At 44.4% G+C, this 22,263-nt stretch overlaps 1 protein-coding gene across 1 annotated transcript in view; it reads right to left on the minus strand.

Moving 5' to 3' along the window:
- The window catches only part of LOC141059043 (protein-glutamine gamma-glutamyltransferase 5-like), a 209,159-nt gene that overhangs the window by 157,991 nt on the left and 28,905 nt on the right, over nt 1-22,263 (minus strand). Inside the window, exons 2-3 of the mRNA XM_073555253.1 lie at nt 18,559-18,738; nt 312-551 (exon numbers count right to left, since the gene is read on the minus strand). Of these exons, the coding sequence (XP_073411354.1) occupies nt 312-551; nt 18,559-18,738 (420 nt within the window). The remainder of the gene's footprint in view (nt 1-311; nt 552-18,558; nt 18,739-22,263) is intronic.

Raw genomic sequence — 22,263 nt, forward strand, 5'->3', positions numbered from 1 at the left:
AAACTTTGCTTATCACACTAACACTGACTGGGCTGTTAGTTCTGCCTCATTGGGTCCATCTAGAGACCTAGAAAGTGCGGACCATGGCCTGTGTCAGTAAAAAGAAGTTAAAATTGAGGATGGGAATGAACCTTTAGCCGCTTTCCTGTTCCAGAGCTCCCCTAGTGATGCTTACAGAAAGCCAGACTTTTTCCCCATTCAGTACTATGTCTATGATTGGGATTTGGAGATCTGTTTCTGACAGCAAATGAATCAGCAAAGGATTTAAAATAACATTAGCATTTCATTTGAAGCAATTGTTCTATATTTACCTGAGCACCAAGGATTAAAGAGTAGAATGAAATCCCCTAAGTAGTAGGATTTGGTGTTTCCCCAGTAGGTCCCCTCTAGGTACAGATTATATCTCCCAATAGAAGCTTTGACAGAGGTGCAAATAGTCAGTGCTAGAGAATTGATAGACTCGCTCTCCACCTCAGCACTCCATGAGTTGTCACGCAGCCTTGTCACAGGGATTTGTATCAGAGTGCCTGTTTGTTGAGATGGATATGGACCTGGTGGTAAAACCAAACAGAATCTGTGATTAATAAACCTGACATCTATGTAATGGTTAGGACATGGTTAATGTCCTGTTCTCACAGGGTTAACTTTTGCTGGCCTCTCTTTGGATCTGAGAGGGGTATTTATACTCACTCCAGACTAGCATTCTCTGTCAGCTATACTGTTATTCTCTCTGTGTGTCTGACCGACCCCCCTGGTATGCGTGTATTCTGCATTGCTTGTTTGATTCCCGTGTATGACCCGGCCTGTTCCCTCACTCTGTACTCCGTCTCTCGTTTTGGTACTATTGTCTTTTCCGGTTCTGACCTCCTGGCTTGGCTATTGTTACTCCGTTGCAGTTTTCCCCTATTGTGCCATCTATTGCCCGTTCTGGTTTTCTGATCTATTGCTACATCCTGACTATTCGCTCTGTCTAACCCTTTGGTACTGTCCTGCTATCTCGTGCTTTGACCCGGCTTGATCTGGTTTCTGTCTCTGTCTATGCCCCTTGGTAACATTGTCCTGTAGTTACCTTTCTAGGAGTTTCCCTGCAGCTCCTAGCTCTGTGGAGCTTAGGCCACGCCCCCAGCAGTCACGTGCTTCAGGTCCTGGAGCATGCATCGTCACCACTGCTGCCCGCTCCACAGGTATCTTTGAGCACTGTTTTTGTACTCAGGACACGCGCACTGGCTCAGTGAGCAAGTGCTGTGCGGTGTTCCTGACAATCTAATTTTTTTAACTGCTATTTTTCTGTTTATTTGGGTTTTTATTCTTCTGTTTATTTTTGTTGTTTTGTTGTTTTTTTTTAACTTTTTGTGTACTGTTAGTTTTTTTTAATTTTTCTTGGAGCAAACATGTCATGGGACTACTTTAAGGTCTGCTTATCACACTTACACTAATTTTATGTGGTCACAATCAAGTTTTCCAATTTTACGTAATTAAAACGTAAATGGGTTTTACACTTTCAAGAAAGGGGACCTCAAATGACCTATAAATACCTAAAGTAACAAAAAGAGCAGTTACTCACTTTCATGGGTTCAGTGCTGGCTCCCACCACTGCTTGGGTTTCTATGTCTCAGCTGCATGAGTGACATCAACTTGACAATGCACATCACCGCTGTAGCCAATCACTGATTTTAGTGACTGACTGTTTTTGCAGAGCCAATGAGTGCTCAGTGATTGGCTACACTAGTGATGCTCACAGCTGAAACTCCTAGACCCTAGCAACAGTGGGGAGGGTGACTATCTGCTCTGTTTAATTTAGGGATTTTAGAAAGTTGGGGTCCACTTTCCTGAAAACGTCTTTAATTGGCACATAATTTTATACCAATAATTTCAAATTTTCTAACATACTGTGCTTATTTCTAACAACTTTTAAGGCATTGGCTTGCTGTTAGCAAAAGGAGGAGTTCTTACACAACATATGCCTGACCTAATTCAGCACAGAAATGTTCATGACTTGTTAAATCAGACAGCTCTGGTGAACTGCTCTACATATTAGTTAGAGACACTGTAATTAAGATAGGTTTTTAGACTTACTTAGACAGTAAGATATTGAATATTAAGATAATAGATCATTTTTCATTTTACAATGATTTAGGGATTCCCTTTAATTATAATAATAAAATCCATCTAATTTCATCTTCTGTATTTCCCTTGGCAGATATAAGCCATTATTAGTTACACCATAAAATTGCTCTCTCTGTATGGTTAGTGCTATTTAAAGCTACCAAGGTTGGTAGGCGATGATAGAGCGGTATTGAACCTTGACTGGACATACATATGACATTTGACATTAGAGGGAATATCTGGTAAAAACATAATTCTCTTCAGCACCCCAACTATTAGCCATAGAAGAAGTACGGTATATATCTTTCTCTAGAAGATTTAGAATGTCATTGCATTATATGGATGGCTTGTGCATGTCAATGGGTACTGTGCAGTGTCTCATTTACACATGAATGGGACTTGTGGATTTCTATACAGGGACCTTCTAGCAACAGCAGACAGATACAACCATTTAGTTTTGCCAGCAGAGATATTTGAGAAATATCAATTTCTACATACTTATTTAATTCCCATAGTTCCATCAGCAGACATAAAAAAATATGTAATGTTGAGTAATTTCCCAGATGGTTACTGAGCAATGTGCAGAACACAATGGAATTTGAAATGTGCTGCCATGCCACACATAACAGCTAATTGGAGTTTCTCCAGATAATTTGAAAAAAGTAGTAACCAGTACAGTAATATCTCGCAAATAGTTCAGTTCTTTCAATAGACCATTCCTAGTCGAGGCCAGATTTTTCTGTCAGAAATGTTCTATTTATCAATTTGCCATAAAATGGATAGAAAAAAGTCTACAGACTCCGGTTAACATGCCAGGTTTTTGTCATGTAAAAAAAATCATAACAAGAAGAACATTTCAGGACCTTCAACCCTTTCACGCTTTCACGCCATGGCCATTTTCCATTTTTTATATCTGTCAATATAGCCATATGAGGGCTTGTTTGTTTGGGGATGAGTTGTACTTTTGAATTGCACCATTCCTTTTATCATATAGGAAAGTGTGAGAAAAATTCCAAGTGCGTTGAAATTGCCAAAAATATGCAATTCCACAATGGTTTTTCGATTTTTTTATTTACTATATAGTAAACCTGACCTAGTAATATGGTTACCCGGGTTAGTACAAGTTTGCTGATACAAAACATGCATAGTTTATTTTTTATTTTATTGCTGAAAAAAAAATCCGCTTTTTTTCAATATTTTGATAGATCAAACATTTCTCATCGTAGTCATAACACATATGTGTGTTTTTGTTGGTTTAATATTCAATGAGACAAAAGAGAGGTGATTTGAACTTTTGTGGGTTTTTTTTAATTTTTTACTTTATTTAATAGTCCTCTTAGGAGACTTGACCTGGGATTGTTCAATCGCCTGTGCTATACATAGCTGCTCCAGTACTGCTATGCATAGCAGAAATGACTATCTCCAATTAATGCCGTCCATGAGCCACCATTCACAGAACCATCATAGTGACAGCCACGGGGGTCTTCTGCAGAACCCTGGCTATCAAGACAACCCATCGGCACCCCGCGATCACGTAACAAGGGCGCCAATGGGCAACCAAAATGATGTACTATCGGTCAGCCGCATGTTCAATCCCACTGTCAGAGATTGACAGCGGGAATTAACTGGTACATCAGCTATCATCTACAGGGAAAGATGCGGATTCAGCATCAGAGCACACATCAAAGTCAGGTTATATATAAGTCATATGTCGTGAAGAGGTAAAGGTCACCCATTATCTGTATAATTTTTTAATAATAATAACATCTTGTTTTGTTATTTCCCCTCTCAAAATGATTTCAGTTTGTTTTTCAATGGGGGAGTCAGGACCCCACGCTATACACCTGTCTCTTTTGGGTATGTCTGCTGAGTAAGCACTTCTTATTACTTGGATCAAGCTTTTCTATTAACCCTCCTACTCCTTCACCATGCTTACATATGCACTCACAGTGTTTGCTCCATTAATCCTCACTCTCCTTCGCTATCCCCAAACCCCAGCACCCTCTAACCAAATAATCATCTCGCCTTCCCTCTTGCCTCCCCACCTGACCTGCTCTGCTGAACTGCTCCTCAACCTCAAATCTGTCCTAATGAAACCTAAAACAAGCTGCCCACTGTCCTACTCCCATCTGCTCTCCCTTTCTCTGCTTCTCCTCACTGCTCGTGACATATCTCCCAATCCTGGACCCCCACAGCTCATAACCCCCATTACTACCCCTTCCTACCACTCCCTGTCTAATAAGAACTACCACAATCTTTCCAGCTTAAAACACGTGACATTGACACCCAACCCCCTGCTCTCTCTCTCTGGAGCACTTTGGAATGCCCGCTCCATCTGCAATAAGCTTCATGTGATTCATGACCTCTTTCTCTCTCGCAATCTTGCCTTTCTCGGCCTCACAGAAACCTGGCTGACACCCTCTGACACCGCCTCCCCTGCTGCGCTGTGTTACGGCGGCCTCCACTTCACCCATGCTCCTCGCCCTTGCAACAGACACGGTGGAGGAGTGGGTCTTCTCCTTTCTTCCAACTGCACCTTTAACCCAATCCCACCTCTTCCCTCCCTAATCCTGCCCTCTTTTGAAGTCCACTCTGTCCGCATCTGCTCTCCCTCCAACCTCCAAGTCGACCGTCATATACCGACCTCCAGGCCCGACCACTGCCTTCATTGACCAATTCTCTACTTGGCTTCTTCACTTTCTTTCAACTGACATCCCCACTATCATCATGGGTGATGTCAACATCCCCACTGATACCCTTCAGTCAGCAGCCTCCAAACTCCTGTCCCTTACCTCATCCTTTGGACTCACTCAGTGGTCCTCCTCAGCCACCCACACAGATGGACACACATTAGACCTGGTCTTCACCCGCCTCTGCTCTCTTTCTAACTTCGCCACTTCTCCCTCTCTCTGACCACCATCTACAGTCATATGTAAAAGTTTGGACACCCCTATTAATGTTAACCTTTTTTCTTTATAACAATTTTGGTTTTTGCAACAGCTATTTCAGTTTCATATATCTAATAACTGATGGACTCAGTTATATTTCTGGATTCAAATGAGGTTTATTGTACTAACAGAAAATGTGCAATCTGCATTTAAACAAAATTTGACCGGTGCAAAAGTATGGGCACCCTTATCATTTTCTTGATTTAAACACTCCTAACTACTTTTTACTGACTTCCTGAAGCACTAAATTGGTTTTGTATCCTCATTAAGCTTTGAACTTCATAGCCAGGTGTATCAAATCATGAGAAAAGGTATTTAAAGTGGCCACTTGCAAGTAGTTCTCCTATTAGATTCTCCTATGAAGAGTGGCATCATGGGCTCCTCAAAATAACTCTCAAATGATCTGAAAACAAAGATTATTCAACATAGCTTTTCAGGGGAAGGATACAAAAAGTTGTCTCAGAGATTTAACCTGTCAGTTTCCACTGTGATGAACATAATAAGGAAATGGAAGAACACAGGTACAGTTCTTGTTAAGCCCAGAAGTGGCAGGCCAAGAAAAATATCAGAAAGGCAGAGAAGAAGAATGGTGAGAACTAGAGTTGAGCGAAACGGGTCGAAAAAATTCAAAAGTCGCCGACTTTTGGCAAAGTCGGGTTTCATGAAACGAAACCCGACCCTAGGATGAGGTCGGCCACGAGGTCGGCGACTTACGCGCCAAAGTCGCGTTTCAAAAGTTTGTTTTGCGCTCTTTTTCAGCCAATCAGGATCCACGGACACTGTGGGCAACGTGATGACATAGGCACGGGTCACCACCATCTTTCAGAAGGGCATGCAAGTGATTGGCTTGCTTTGGTGGGCGTCACAGGGGGTATAAAAGGGCGTGCACGCCGACCGCCATCTTACTTCTGCCGATCTTAGCATAGGGAGAGGTTGCTGCTGATTCTGTAGGGAGAGCGTTAGGCAGGGAAGAAGACAAAAAAACTGCTTCTGCTGCTAGCGATTTGGCCTGCACAACACACCAGTCACTGTGTGTGCAGTGCAAGGGGAGGCTATATAGTGGTGTATCAGTGGTGTTGGTTGTTGGGCTGCCTTCTAAGGCTTCCTGACAGGCTGGCATTGCTGTTTACCCACTGCTCCGCAAACTGCTTTTTTAAGAGCAATCCAATCTCCCTTATCCTCTAGTCACTTTGGTCACAGCTGCGCCATCGAGCCTGTCACATAGCGCTCAGATATTCATTGGGCCTCAAACTGCTTAAGCAATCCCAATTTTTTTTTTTGTCCTGCTGAGAAGAAAAAAAAACTGCTTCTGCTGCTGATAGCAATTTGGCCTGCACAACACACCAGTCACTGTGTGTGCAGTGCAAGGGGAGGCTATATAGTGGTGTATCAGTGGTGTTGGTTGTTGGGCTGCCTTTTAAGGCTTCCTGACAGGCTGGCATTGCTGTTTACCCACTGCTCCGCAAACTGCTTTTTTAAAAGCAATCCAATCTCCCTTATCCTCTAGTCACTTTGGTCACAGCTGTGCCATCGAGCCTGTCACATAGCGCTCAGATATTCATTGGGCCTCACACAATCCAAAAGTGTCCAGTGTCCAAAAATGTGTGCAGATATTCAAATTCTCCCTTATCCTCTAGTCACTTTTGTCACAGCAGTGCCATCGAGCCTGTCACATAGCGCTGAGATATCAGTGGGCCTCACACAATCCAAAAGTGTCCAGTGTCCAAAAGTGTGTGCAGATATTCAAAATCTCCCTTATCCTCTAGTCACTTAGGTCACAGCAGTGCAATCGAGCCTGTCACATAGCGCTGAGATAACAGTGGGCCTCACACAATCCAAAAGTGTCCACTGTCCAAAAGTGTGTGCAGATATTCAAAATCTCCCTTATCCTCTAGTCACTTTTGTCACAGCAGTGCCATCGAGCCTGTCACATAGCACTGAGATATCAGTGGGCCTCACACAATCCAAAAGTGTCCAGTGTCCAAAAGTGTGTGCAGATATTCAAAATCTCCCTTATCCTCTAGTCACTTTTGTCACAGCAGTGCCATCGAGCCTGTCACATAGCGCTGAGATATCAGTGGGCCTCACACAATCCAAAAGTGTCCAGTGTCCAAAAGTGTGTGCAGATATTCAAAATCTCCCTTATCCTCTAGTCACTTAGGTCACAGCAGTGCCATCGAGCCTGTCACATAGCGCTGAGATAACAGTGGGCTTCACACAATCCAAAAGTGTCCACTGTCCAAAAGTGTGTGCAGATATTCAAAATCTCCCTTATCCTCTAGTCACTTTTGTCACAGCAGTGCCATCGAGCCTGTCACATAGCGCTGAGATATCAGTGGGCCTCACACAATCCAAAAGTGTCCAGTGTCCAAAAGTGTGTGCAGATATTCAAAATCTCCCTTATCCTCTAGTCACTTAGGTCACAGCAGTGCCATCGAGCCTGTCACATAGCGCTGAGATAACAGTGGGCCTCACACAATCCAAAAGTGTCCACTGTCCAAAAGTGTGTGCAGGTATTCAAAATCTCCCTTATCCTCTAGTCACTTTTGTCACAGCAGTGCCATCGAGCCTGTCACATAGCGCTGAGATATCAGTGGGCCTCACACAATCCAAAAGTGTCCAGTGTCCAAAAGTGTGTGCAGATATTCAAAATCTCCCTTATCCTCTAGTCACTTTTGTCACAGCAGTGCCATCAAGCCTGTCACATAGCGCTCAGATATCAGTGGGCCTCACACAATCCAAAAGTGTCCAGTGTCCAAAAGTGTGTGCAGATATTCAAAATCTCCCTTATCCTCTAGTCACTTAGGTCACAGCAGTGCCATCGAGCCTGTCACATAGCGCTGAGATATCAGTGGGCCTCACACAATCCAAAAGTGTCCAGTGTCCAAAAGTGTGTGCAGATATTCAAAATCTCCCTTATCCTCTAGTCACTTAGGTCACAGCAGTGCCATCGAGCCTGTCACATAGCGCTGAGATAACAGTGGGCCTCACACAATCCAAAAGTGTCCACTGTCCAAAAGTGTGTGCAGATATTCAAAATCTCCCTTATCCTCTAGTCACTTTTGTCACAGCAGTGCCATCGAGCCTGTCACATAGCGCTGAGATATCAGTGGGCCTCACACAATCCAAAAGTGTCCAGTGTCCAAAAGTGTGTGCAGATATTCAAAATCTCCCTTATCCTCTAGTCACTTAGGTCACAGCAGTGCCATCGAGCCTGTCACATAGCGCTGAGTTAACAGTGGGCCTCACACAATCCAAAAGTGTCCACTGTCCAAAAGTGTGTGCAGATATTCAAAATCTCCCTTATCCTCTAGTCACTTTTGTCACAGCAGTGCCATCGAGCCTGTCACATAGCGCTGAGATATCAGTGGGCCTCACACAATCCAAAAGTGTCCAGTGTCCAAAAGTGTGTGCAGATATTCAAAATCTCCCTTATCCTCTAGTCACTTAGGTCACAGCAGTGCCATCGAGCCTGTCACATAGCGCTGAGATAACAGTGGGCCTCACACAATCCAAAAGTGTCCACTGTCCAAAAGTGTGTGCAGATATTAAAAATCTCCCTTATCCTCTAGTCACTTTTGTCACAGCAGTGCCATCGAGCCTGTCACATAGCGCTGAGATATCAGTGGGCCTCACACAATCCAAAAGTGTCCAGGGTCCAAAAGTGTGTGCAGATATTCAAAATCCCCCTTATCCTCTAGTCACTTAGGTCACAGCAGTGCCATTGAGCCTGTCACATAGCGCTGAGATAACAGTGGGCCTCACACAATCCAAAAGTGTCCACTGTCCAAAAGTGTGTGCAGATATTCAAAATCTCCCTTATCCTCTAGTCACTTTTGTCACAGCAGTGCCATCGAGCCTGTCACATAGCGCTGAGATATCAGTGGGCCTCACACAATCCAAAAGTGTCCAGTGTCCAAAAGTGTGTGCAGATATTCAAAATCTCCCTTATCCTCTAGTCACTTTTGTCACAGCAGTGCCATCGAGCCTGTCACATAGCGCTGAGATATCAGTGGGCCTCACACAATCCAAAAGTGTCCAGTGTCCAAAAGTGTGTGCAGATATTCAAAATCTCCCTTATCCTCTAGTCACTTAGGTCACAGTAGTGCCATCGAGCCTGTCCCATAGCGCTGAGATAACAGTGGGCCTCACACAATCCAAAAGTGTCCACTGTCCAAAAGTGTGTGCAGATATTCAAAATCTCCCTTATCCTCTAGTCACTTTTGTCACAGCAGTGCCATCGAGCCTGTCACATAGCGCTCAGATATCAGTGGGCCTCACACAATCCAAAAGTGTCCAGTGTCCAAAAGTGTGTGCAGATATTCAAAATCTCCCCTGTCCTATAGACACCTTGTACCTTGTTTTACATTACTATATAGTTTGTTGGATTTTGTCTACATTTCTACCAAAAATGAGGAAGGCTGGTGGAAGAGGCCGTTGAATTGGGCGGGGGTTGGCAGCTGGTAATGATGGTGTTAGTGGTGGATCTGATGGTAGTGGCAAGAGCAAAATAGGACCGAATGCAGGAGGTGCTGACCCTGCGTCATCGTCTGGCTACATAAGGCCTCGAACGCTTAGTTTTCTAGGAGTTGGCAAACCGCTTTTAAAGCCAGAGCATCAGGAAAAAGTTTTGTCTTACATTGCTGACTCAGCCTCCAGCTCTATCGCCTCCTCTTCTTCAGTTGTAAAAAGTAAAAGCACTGAGTCGTCATTGGAGGCTCATGTTCATGAACCACACCTTTCCTTGTGTCCTTCACCCCAACCAAGATTGAAGGATGACGCAGGCCATACTACTGATTACTCCATGGAGCTGTTTTCACATTCCATGCCTGGATTATCAAGTGAAATGGTGAATTACCCAGGCCAAGATGAATCTGACATGGAGTGCACTGATGCACAGCCGCTGATGGATGATTCTGCTGGTACATTCACTCAGAGCACTACATTGTCCTCGCAGTGTACAGAGCCAGATTCTGACCCTGATGAGACTCAGGTGCCCCTTCCCGCACACTATACCACCATACACGGTGACACAGAGGAAGGTGCACATGACATAGAAGAGGAGGTGATGGATGACCCAGTTGTTGACCCAGATTGGCATCCATTGGGGGAAGAGGGTGCTGCTTCCAATAGCTCAGATGAGGAGCATCCACAGCAGACATCGACATCGCAACAGCTGTTATCTGGCAGGCCCGGAGCACTCCAAAGACAGGTTCCAAACATCAAAAGAGTTGTTGGACAGCTTGTCCAGAGGGTCAAAAGATCACAGCGTGCTAGGCCACAAAATGTCTGCCAAAGTAGGAAGAGTGCAGTGTGGCACTTTTTTGAACAAAATCCTCATGATCAGGCCAAGGTTATCTGTAAGAAGTGCGCAAAGACTTTTAGCCGAGGGAAAAATCTGAAAAATTTGAATACCAGTTGCATGCTTAGACATTTAACCAGCATGCACTTGCAAGCGTGGACACAACACCAAACCTCAAGTGCCACATGTGCAACTGATCACAACGAAGGTAGTCAGCAACGCTACATTGTTTCCCCCACTGTAAGCCCACTGGTTAGCACAGCAGCAAATGTTGAGGTGTCGTTGCAAGACCACAGCAGTCAGGGAATCCCACTGTTATATCAACGAAAGACTGATTCTAGGCCATCAGAAAGAACACCAACTCCATCACCATCATCAACCCTCTCTCAGTCCGCCCTGTCCACCGCTACTTCCACCATATGCAGCTATCAAGTCCAGCTCACCCTCCCAGACACTATGAGTAGGTCAAGAAAGTACTCAGTCTCTCATCCGCGTACACTGGGTTTGAACGCCCACATTGCCAAACTAATCTCGTTTGAGATGATGCCCTTTCGGTTGGTGGAAAGCACAGCTTTCCGCGAACTCATGGCCTATGCAGTACCACGCTATGACCTACCCAGTCGCCACTTCTTCTCTCGCAAAGCCATCCCAGCCCTCCACCATCATGTGAAAGACCGCATTGTCCATGCACTCAAGCAGTCAGTGAGCGGAAAGGTGCACCTCACAACTGATGCATGGTCCAGTCGGCATGGCCAGGGCCGTTACGTGTCCATCACTGCGCACTGGGTTAATGTGGTGGATGCAGGGTCCACAGGGGACAGCGGTGGTGGGACAGTGCTGCCTAGCCCACGGTATAGGAAACAGTTGGCTGTAGGCGTTCGACCCTCCTCCTCCTCCTCCAGAAGCGAAAGCTCGTCCACAGAGCGCAGTCGTACGAGCACTCCATCTGCAGCTGCCACTGTTGCACACGAGGTGTTCCCCTATCGAGCAGCTAGTGGAAAGCGTCAGCAGGCTGTGTTGCAGATGATGTGTTTGGGCGACAGACACACCGCCGAGGTGCTGGCCGAGTACTTGAAGCGACAAACTGAGTCATGGCTGGGCAGTGTACATCTTGAGGCAGGCAAGGTAGTTAGTGATAACGGCCGTAATTTTGTGGCAGCCATAGCCCTTTCAAAACTCAGCCACATACCTTGCTTGGCTCACACCTTGAACCTGGTGGTGCAGTGCTTCCTCAAAAATTATCCGGAGTTAACAGCCCTGCTCCATAAGGTGCGAAGACTGTGCGCGCACATCCGCCGGTCGCCTGTACACTCCGTTCGTATGCAGAAGCTGCAGCGATTGCTCCACCTTCCCAACCACCGCCTCATTATCGACATTGCAACAAGGTGGAACTCCACCCTGCACATGGTGGAGCGGCTGTGCGAGCAGAGGCAGGCCATAATGCATTTGTGGGAGGATACACGGCCAGGCACTTTGAGAGCAGACATGGAGTTGACAGGTGTGCAGTGGTCGAAGCTGAAAGACCTTTGTAAAGTCCTTCAGTGTTTTGAGGAATGCACACGGCTGGTAAGCGCAGACGACGCCATACTAAGCATGAGCATCCCACTTATGCGTCTGCTCATGCAAACTCTGACGCACCTTAAGGAGCAGGCGTCTGCAGCCAATGTTGATGAGGAGGAAGAGGAGGAGGGAATCCTTGATGACATTCAGCCATTGTCTGCTCAGGGACCTCTCCTGGACGAGGTGGAGGAAGAAGAGGAGGAGGATGATGATGGGGAGAATTACTTAGGGGAGGAGGATGCATCTCGTGGGGCAAGTGAAAATGTTGGCGTGGCAAGGTCTGGTACAGGGTTTGTGCGTGACTGGAGGGATGTGGATTTGCCAGAAAGTGCTCCTCCACCCAGCACTCGCAGTGCATCATTGACACCGGGAACATTGGCCCACATGTCAGATTATGCCTTGCGGATCCTAAAAAGGGACCCCCGCATTGCCAAAATGATGAACGATGACGACTACTGGTTGGCCAGCATCCTGGATCCACGCTATAAAGGCAAATTACAAAACATCATGCCACAGGAGAACCTTGACCTAATATTGGCTAATAAACAAGCAACTCTGGTAAATCGGTTGCTTGAGGCATTCCCAGCACACAGCAGCGGTGATGGTTCTCACACGAGCCGTACGGGCCGGGGGCAGCTTGGCAGAGGTGTTCGTGGTGCACACAGCAGAAGTGGCATTGGAGACAGGGGTTTCATGACAATGTTGTGGACTGATTTTTCAAATACTGCTCACACAACTGGTAATACTGCATCGATGGAAAGTGACAGGAGACAGCAGTTGTCAACTATGGTTACAAACTACTTTTCCTCCCATATCGATGTTCTCCCACACAGGTCATTCCCCTTTGACTATTGGGCCGCTAAACTGGACACCTGGCCTGAATTGGCCCAATATGCCTTACAGGAGCTCGCTTGCCCAGCTGCAAGTGTGCTATCGGAAAGAGTCTTCAGTGCAGCTGGATCAATCCTGACAGAAAAAAGGACCCGTCTGTCAACCCAAAATGTGGATGATCTAACCTTCATTAAAATGAACCACGCATGGGTTTCCAAGGATTTTGTCCCACCTTCCCCTGATGACACATAGGGTGACAGAAAAATGGCTTGCTTTGGTCCACCTCTTCCTGGTACTTCACCTATTTCGCCTTTTGCATCAGCTGAATGTCCAACATCAACATATGCCACTTTCTAAAACTCCCTAACTGTGCTGCCTCCCCCCCCCATGGCCGGGGTCACCACCTAGTGCACGACACCGTGCGAGTGCCGTTGCCCTGGACAGGTGGGTAGGCCGAATCTTGGGCGCGGGCACTGGCACAGGGTCCCTCATAGTGCAATCAAGTGTCTCTGACGGTGGTGGTGCACACCCACCGTCAGACACACCGCTGTACTATGAGGGGCCCAGTGCCAGTACCGACGCCCATGAGTGGGCCCCCCTTGCTTGGGAAGGGCCCCAGCATTTGCAATCTTTACCTCTCCCTGCTCCTCCGCTGTGTAATCTGGGCTGTCAAATCCATACTGTGCCTGACACCGTCTGAGCCTGCCTCCTGATGTATAGACATATATTTTGAATGTATACGCTATCCATACATGTTATCCGGGGATACGGTACCCTTTCTAACCTTTGTGCTATCACGTGCAATCCATACTGGGCCTAACACCGTCTGAGCCTGCCTCCTGAGACATATATTTTGAATGTGTACGCTATCCATACATGTTATCCGGGGATACGGTACCCTTTCTAACCTTTGTGCAATCACGTGCAATCCATACTGGGCCTAACACCGTCTGAGCCTGCCTCATGCTGTATAGACATATTTTGAATGTGTACGCTATCCATACATGTTATCCGGTGATACGGTACCCTTTCTAACCTTTGTGCAATCACGTGCAATCCATACTGGGCCTAACACCGTCTGAGCCTGCCTCATGCTGTATAGACATATATTTTGAATGTGTACGCTATCCATACATGTTATCCGGTGATACGGTACCCTTTCTAACCTTTGTGCAATCACGTGCAATCCATACTGGGCCTAACACCGTCTGAGCCTGCCTCCTGAGACATATTTTGAATGTGTACGCTATCCATACATGTTATCTGGGGATACGGTACCCTTTCTCACCTTTGTGCAATCACGTGTAATCCATACTGGGCGTGAGAACGGCTGGCGAGCTGTTAAGCAAGCTACAGCACCTGTCCAGACAAGTACAGGGATTCCCTAGCGAGGAGACTTATTTGATTGTTTTCAATGTTGGGACAGCAATTTTTGGGGAGCACTATACTCTGGAGAATGATAGATGGGGCCCACCATACACTGGAACATTCCAAAGGTGGACATCAGACACTGGAGCAGCATTTACAGGTCCCATTATACACTAGAGCATTAGAAATGGGGCCCATTATGTTTGGAGCATTATTTGGGCCCATAAGACAGTGGAGCTTCATCCATGGGGACCAACATATACTGTAGCATTATGTGGAGCTCATCATATACTGTTTCAAACATTATATGGGACCAATGATTCTGTATGGAGAAATAGATGGGCCTCGTCATGAGATGTAAAAAGTGAGGTATTTTTCATTGGACTATACCGCTATTTCTCTGCCGTATCGGAGCATGGTGAGTTGTGGTATGTGTTAAAGGGGCGCACTTTCGCCCAGGGCACATGAAAACCTGGAGCCAGCCCTCCCCCCCCACAGTTTGTAGCCAAATAACCCCCATTTTTCAGTGCGTAACTTGTATTATGAAGTTAATTAAGGTTGACAAGCTTAAGAAAGAAGAATTGATGCTTTTGGCATTCAAATGGGCACTGTAGGTGTGTTTCCTGTCCTCCTCTCACTGCCGACTTTAATTCCCCATTGACTTACATTGGGTTTCGTGTTTCGGGACGACCCCGACTTTTCCCTATAATCGGACGATCTTGCTCGACCCGACTTTTGGAAAAGTTGGGTTTCACGGAACGAAACGCGACCCTAAAAAACCAAAAGTCGCTCAACTCTAGTGAGAACAGTCAAGGACAATCCACAGACCACCTCCAAAGACCTGCAGCATCATCTTGCTGCAGATGGTGTCACTGTGCATCGGTCAACAATACAGTGCACTTTGCACAAGGAGAAGCTGTATGGGAGAGTGATGCGAAAGAAGCCGTTTCTGCAAGCACGCCACAAACAGAGTCGCCTGAGGTATGCAAAAGCACATTTGGACAAGCCAGTTACATTTTGGAAGAAGGTCCTGTGGACTGATGAAACAAAGATTGAGTTGTTTGGTCATACAAAAAGGCGTTATGCATGCGCTGTATTGTTGACCGATGCACAGTGACACCATCTGCAGCAAGATGATGCTGCAGGTCTTTGGAGGTGGTCTGTGGATTGTCCTTGACTGTTCTCACCATTCTTCTTCTCTGCCTTTCTGATATTTTTCTTGGCCTGCCACTTCTGGGCTTAACAAGAACTGTACCTGTGTTCTTCCATTTCCTAACTATGTTCCTCACAGTGGAAACTGACAGGTTAAATCACTGAGACAACTTTTTGTATCCTTCCCCTGAAAAGCTATGTTGAATAATCTTTGTTTTCAGATCATTTGAGAGTTGATTTGAGGAGCCCATGATGCCACTCTTTATAGGAGAATCAAATAGGAGAACTACTTGCAAGTGGCCACTTTAAATACCTTTTCTCATGATTTGATATACCTGGCTATGAAGTTCAAAGCGCAATGAGGTTACAAAACCAATTTAGTGCTTCAGGAAGTCAGTAAAAAGTAGTTAGGAGTGTTCAAATCAAGAAAATGATAAGGGTGCCCATACACCTCTTTAACCTATCACTAACGTCCAGTACTTTCCTTTCTGCTTTTAAACATGCCACAATCACGCCTATCCTTAAAAAGCCAACCGTCGACCCAATGGCTATATCCAGCTATCGTCCAATATCGCTGCTCCCATTCGCTTTCAAACTCCTGGAGCTGCACGTCCACGCTGAACTTTCCTTTCACCTCTCATCTAATTTGCTCTTTGTCAATCTACAATCTGGTTTCCACCCCCATCACTCCACTGAGACAGCCCTGACTAAAATTACTAACGACCTACTTACAGCCAAAGCAAACGGACAATACTCTATACTCTTCCTTCTAGACCTGCCCTCTGCATTTGACACAGTTGACAACTGCCTCCTACTATAAATCCTCTCCTCCTTTAGCATCAAAGACCTTGCCCTATCCTGGATCTCCTCATACCTTTACAACTGCACATTCAGTGTCTCAATGTTAGGCGTCTGGTTTCTGCGTCTGCTCTGCAGGAATCCAGAGCCTCACATTCTGCGGTCTCCTGCTGTCTATCTACTGCATAGAAGATTACTTTGCAGCAGACCGCTCCAGAGACTAAGTTCATCTGTGCTCCTACTGGGCATGCTCACGAGGCGATCTCCCATTGGAGATCGGGAGTCATGTGCCCAGGTCCTGCTCCAGATCTCATTGGTCCATCTCGGAGATCTGGAAGGTCCCACACTGCTATAAAAAGCGTGCATGGCCATTCGGCCATGCGCTAGTATAGACTTTCAAGATAAATGTGTGAATGGTGACGGATGTATGACTCTGGTGACTGACTCATTTGAAACCCCTTCCCTCTGATATTACGCATGTGGATAGGGAATTAGTGCAGCAGTCAGCGCCAGTCAGTGGCAATCCTTAGGCCACTGTGCACACCGCACCTCTACTCTAGCGTCCGACGTTGCGCCTGCTTCCTAGCTTTGTCGATTAGCGGCCGTGACCTATGCTGCGCAGCAGTTGCTGCCCTCCTTGGTGTCCGCAGTAGCAACGCTGCACACATGGTAGGTCTAGACGGACGGAACTCCTCTGCCTTGGGTCCTGCTCCTGTGACCAGATATCGTGTGTGCATTTCCCTGTGGTCTGTGACACTAACACTGAGACGTATGTTTATGTTGCGGCGCCTCTGTGTGTGAACAGAGCCCGCTTTGCACACTCCGGGTGAAGTCTAACCCGTACGCATTATACCGCCATATTGCTCATCTGTCATTACCTAGCAGCGGTGTAACACCTACTGCACGGTGGACCCCGAGCGGCGAGCGCACTTTATTTATTTTTATTTAGTGCGTTTCGCCGTTCCTAACACTCCCACTCCCACACTACCTTCTCATCCCACCCTCTCTCTGTTGGAGTCCCCCAAGGCTCTGTTCTAGGACCCCTACTCTTCTCAATTTATAGCCTTAGCTTGGGGCAACTCAAAGTCCCATGGATTCCACTAGCACCTTTATGCTGATGACACTCAGATCTACCTCTCTGGCCCAGACGTCATCTCTCTGCTGTCCAGAATCCAGGAGTGTCTATCAGCCATATCCTCCTTCTTCTCCTCTTGCTTCCTCAAGCTCAATGTGGACAAATCTGAACACATTATCTTTCCTCCATCTCACCGATCTTCCTTACCTGACCTATCTATCACAATTAATGACATCACTCTATCCCCAGTACCGGAAGTCCACTGCCTCGGAGTAATCCTTGATTCTGCCCTGTCCTTCAAACGACACATCCAAGCTCTTTCTACCTCCTGTCGCCTCCAGCTCAAAAACATTTCCAGAAGCCGTCCTTTCCGACCCTCAATCTACTAAAATGCTTGTGCATGCCCTCATCATCATGGACTACTGCAAGATCCTCTTCTGTGGTCTCCCTGCTAACACCCTCGCACCTCTCCAGTCCATCCTTAACTCTGCTGCCCGACTAATTCATCTCTCTCCTCGCTACTCCTCAGCTTCTCCCCTCTGCAAGTCTCTTCACTGGCTTCCATTCCCTCAGCGTATCCAGTTCAAATTACTAATTCTGACCTACAAGGCCATCTATAACCTGTCTCCTTCATATGTCTCTGAACTAATCTCCCAATACCTTCCCTCACGTAATCTCTGGTCATCCCAAGACCTCCTTCTCTCCTCCACACTTATTCGCTCCTCACCCAACTGCCTCCAAGACTTCTCCCGAATAGCCCCCATCCTCTAGAATTCTTTGCCCCAACATGTCCGACTATCAACCACATTCGGATCCTTCAGACGGAACCTAAAAACCCACCTCTTCAAGAAAGCCTACAGCCGGCAATGACCCCGCTACCTCCTCACCACTACTGGAGATATCACCTCAACCAACACCGGAACTGCTGCAACTTGCCAACCTACTGTCTCCTTCCCCACCATCCTGTAGCATGTAAGCCCGAAAGGATAGGGTCCTCTCCCCTCTGTATCAGTCTGTCACTGTAAGTTTGTTTACTGTAAGTGATATCTGCATTTTGTATGTAACCCATTCTTATGTACAGCACCATGGAATCAATGGGGCTATTTAAATAATAATAATGATTTATACAGATTATAGTTGACATTAAAGGTGCTAAAAGTTCTGAAATTATTGTAATAAAATGATATGATTGTCTTACATGACAAATATATATGACATGTTAACAGGGATGTATAGATTTTTTAAATATCTTTTTATATCCACTATATATTGTGCTCTTTAAAAACAACACTATTCTATATGGCCATTTTATCATTGCAGTTTTGGATGACGGTCTGCTTGTATGGTGTTAAGATCAGTATGGAAATCCACATACTAAAGGTACTTGAGGTATGGTTGACTGCTATTGCTCTACATACCTGTTTGGGCTGTTAGCCTCAAGTTCTCAAGTTTTTCTTCTTTTCCTCTGTTGTAAAAAGCTAAGGAGATACTAAAAGGTTGTCCTCTGCGAAGAAAAAGTTCCTTGCCCCGTATACTCTGAGTCCTGTGCTCTTCACCAATTTTTAATCTGTTGGCATCAATCCTCGAAATTTCTGGTGCTGTAATAAATTATATACATAAGACAAGTTTTTGGCTGAAGATAATTGCAGAAATGCAGGTGTTAGGCAAATGAATTTGACAACTACAGTATATATGTACAGAATCTAAAGAATCACCTTAACTACTGGCTCACAAGTAAATATACCTCATATTACGTATAAGAATGCACATGATGCCTACTTGGTTTGTTATAGTCAAGATACTTTTTGTTTTTTTGTGGCAGCTATAACATTGATTTCTCATTATCCATGCTCTAGTCTGAACATAAGCAGCAAAGGAAGAAGCTAAACATGTGTCCTTTTTTAATGTTTCTCTTGGTTTAACATATCCTAAGATGAGGGGAGCAAGTTGACATGTATTGAGAAATAATATGATTTCTTAATATTCAGTCTGGATTTGTTCATGCTTTTTGTGTACTCAGAGATTCTTGAAAGTTTGGGAACCCTTCAGAATGTTTCAAATTTCTCCATAAACTTTACCTAAAACTGCACTGTAATTTCACAAGACAGTTATAAACGAAAAGAAACAAATCAAAAACATGCATAAAAAATACCAGACTTTCTAATTTTTTTAATTGGGAAAGGTGATCCAATTTCAACCGTCTGTGAGTTGCAAAAGTATGTATACATTTGCTTTTAGTATCTTGAGTGACCCACTTGTGCAGCAATAACCGTATCTAAATCTTTCCATGTAAGGTGGATTATTATTGGGTGTGGAGAGTGCCAAACTGGTGTAAGGAGGCTTACAAGCCATGGAATGTTCCTCTGGGAAATGAAATATGCAAATATCCTGTTCAGAGAGGGAGAGGTCTAGAGCTCTAGTGCCATCTATTGAGGTGGCATTCTGAAAAGTCAAAATTGACACTTCAACGAAACTTGCCACATTCCATTTAAAGACACGTGTTTTGGGGTATTTGTTGCTTATCACTGTAAAGCTGGAAGTCTAGAAATAGAATAATTCAATAAAGGGGTTGCTGGCCAATTTGTAGTGCCTTCAAGAAAAATTATCCAATATTCCAGAGAGAAACCTAGAAATAGAAAATATACATGGAATGGATCCGTGAGACCAGCACTTATATCATCCAGATTTCAGACAATTAAAGTGCAATGTGCAAACATACTTTCATATATGACATGCTTGATATGAATGCAAAAGAAAATCTATGTTCATGCAACATGATATATTGTCTAAATGAACATAATATACCAGCAAGACCAATAAAATTTTGACAAAGGTATCATATTAGACTGCTGTGGAGAGTGCCACACAGATAGACATGCTCCATAAATGCTGTGCACATGGACCCATTCCACATATATTTTCTATGCTGGACAATTGTTAAAACGCTTGCAGAATTATTGATAAATTTAGGCATTTCTAGAATGAATTGATTAGAATCTGTTTAGAATGAGATCTGTGTGTATGGACCAAACCCGCATATATCGTGTGTGGGAACTTTCATAGTATATTTGCCAGCTGAGAAGGTTACATATATTGTGTGCCCTTGTAATGAGATTTTCAGAAAGTTGTGGGAAGCAGGGTGTGTTGCAGTCCGCGCTGCCGAGGTTCACAAATCACCTGGGATACAAGATGTTGTAGCAGTGTACTCCTTTATTTCCTCCTACGCGTTTCGGCGCCCTTCCTGGCACCTTCCTCAGGGATATCCCTGAGGAAGGTGCCAGGAAGGGCACCGAAACGCATAGGAGGAAATAAAGGAGTACACTGCTACAACATCTTGTATACCAGGTGATTTGTGAACCTCGGCAGCGCGGACTGCAACACACCCTGCTTCCCACAACTTTCTGAAGGTTTTTCCACGTGCGAGTGGTTGGTGGAGGTCCTGCAGCAGCTGATTCTGTGATATGCTCTCAAGCCAGTTGTGGGTTACACAACTGGAATAGGTGAGTGGAACTGTATTATACCGCTCATACTTCAAGTGTCACTAGTGATAGGGCACTATTGCGCCTCTTGTTCCCCCCACCATTTTTTGTCTTGTAATGAGATTGACACTTGTGACAGGATATTTGTACAATGCATTTTGTACAAAATCTGGTCCACCTATAATCTCTGATGCCCAATTGGTGATATTTTAGGGATATGAGTCTTTACCATTGGAAAAGGTTATGTAGAATAATGCATGTCCTGATATTTGATACAGGAAAGACATATATCTTTGCACCGTGTTAGCCAGTAGATAGAAAAATATTCAGAATTGAGAGTCCTCAGGCATTGCCTGATGAAGAGACCTGAGTAGTCTCGAAAGCTTGCAATGTGTTACCATCTTTTCAGTTAGCCATTAAAAGGTATCAACCACTGAGGACTCTCAATTCTAAATATTTTTCTGTCCTGATATTTAAAATTGACACATGCAATAGACACACATCAATAACTGTTGGTTGTGAGTTGTAAGATAGACACACCTGGTCTTTAAATAGACGTTTTTGTTTTTTTATGTTAGCTGTATTACAGCAAATGTTCTGCTTTTTAAATGTTTTTAAAAAATAGTTTCTGGTTTTGTTTTGCTTTTTTTCTTATGTAATCAATACAAATATTGTAAGGTAATCACTATTGTTTATATCTGTCTTTTTTTGCTGTCTTGTACAAATGTACTGACATTTCCCATTAGAATTTACTGATAAATTTTAGAATTTGCTGTTCCATGAATGATACCAAGCCGTTTTGTCCTAGGTGCAGCAAAACAAACTAATGACGCTACCACCACTGTATTTCACTCATAGTATGAGCTTTTTATGCTGTCATACAGAGTTTTTCTTTCTCTGAGTATAACGCTACTCTTTAAACCAAACATTTCTAGATTGTTCTTATCCATCTGCAAAATGTTGTTTCAACAGCCTTCTTTTCAACTTACTCTTGGAGTAATCTCTGTTGGCCAACCACTCATGGGGAATATGATAATTATGTTAAATTTCCTCCATTTGTGACAATCTGCCTGACTGTGGATTGGATTGGTGGAGTCCAAACTTTATACAGATGTTTTATAACATTTTCCAGCTTGTTGAGTATCAACAACTTTTCTTCTTAGGTTCTAAAAAAATCTTCTTTGATTGTGCCATGTTACATTTCTACTAACATTAGAAGATCAAATTTTAATAGATCCCTGTTCTTTAAATAAAACTGGTCGCCCACTCACATCCGATTGTTCTCTTATTGATTGAAAACACCAAACTCATTTTACTTTCAAATTATCCGTTAGTGCTAAAGGTTCAAATACTTTATCCACGCGAAGACATGTAGTTTCGGATTGTTTTCATCTTAAAAAAACACAGTCTAATATTTTTTTATTTATTTGTTTGATATAAGTTCTCATTTCTAATTTTTGACTATTGCGAAAATCTGATATAGTTGTAGAATAAATTTATGAATTTATGCAGAGATATGGAAAATGGTGAATGGTCACAAACTTTCAAGTTAAATAGGAGTTACTAGACAAATGCAGAAAAGTTAAGGGCGGACATGATTCTGGCTCATGCACTGCACTTTCTACAATTTACGCTAGTTATATG

This window comes from Dendrobates tinctorius, unplaced genomic scaffold (genome assembly GCF_039654945.1).
Source record: "Dendrobates tinctorius isolate UK_male_01 unplaced genomic scaffold, ASM3965494v1 ptg000223l, whole genome shotgun sequence".
In the NCBI taxonomy this organism is placed as follows: Eukaryota; Metazoa; Chordata; class Amphibia; order Anura; family Dendrobatidae; genus Dendrobates; species Dendrobates tinctorius.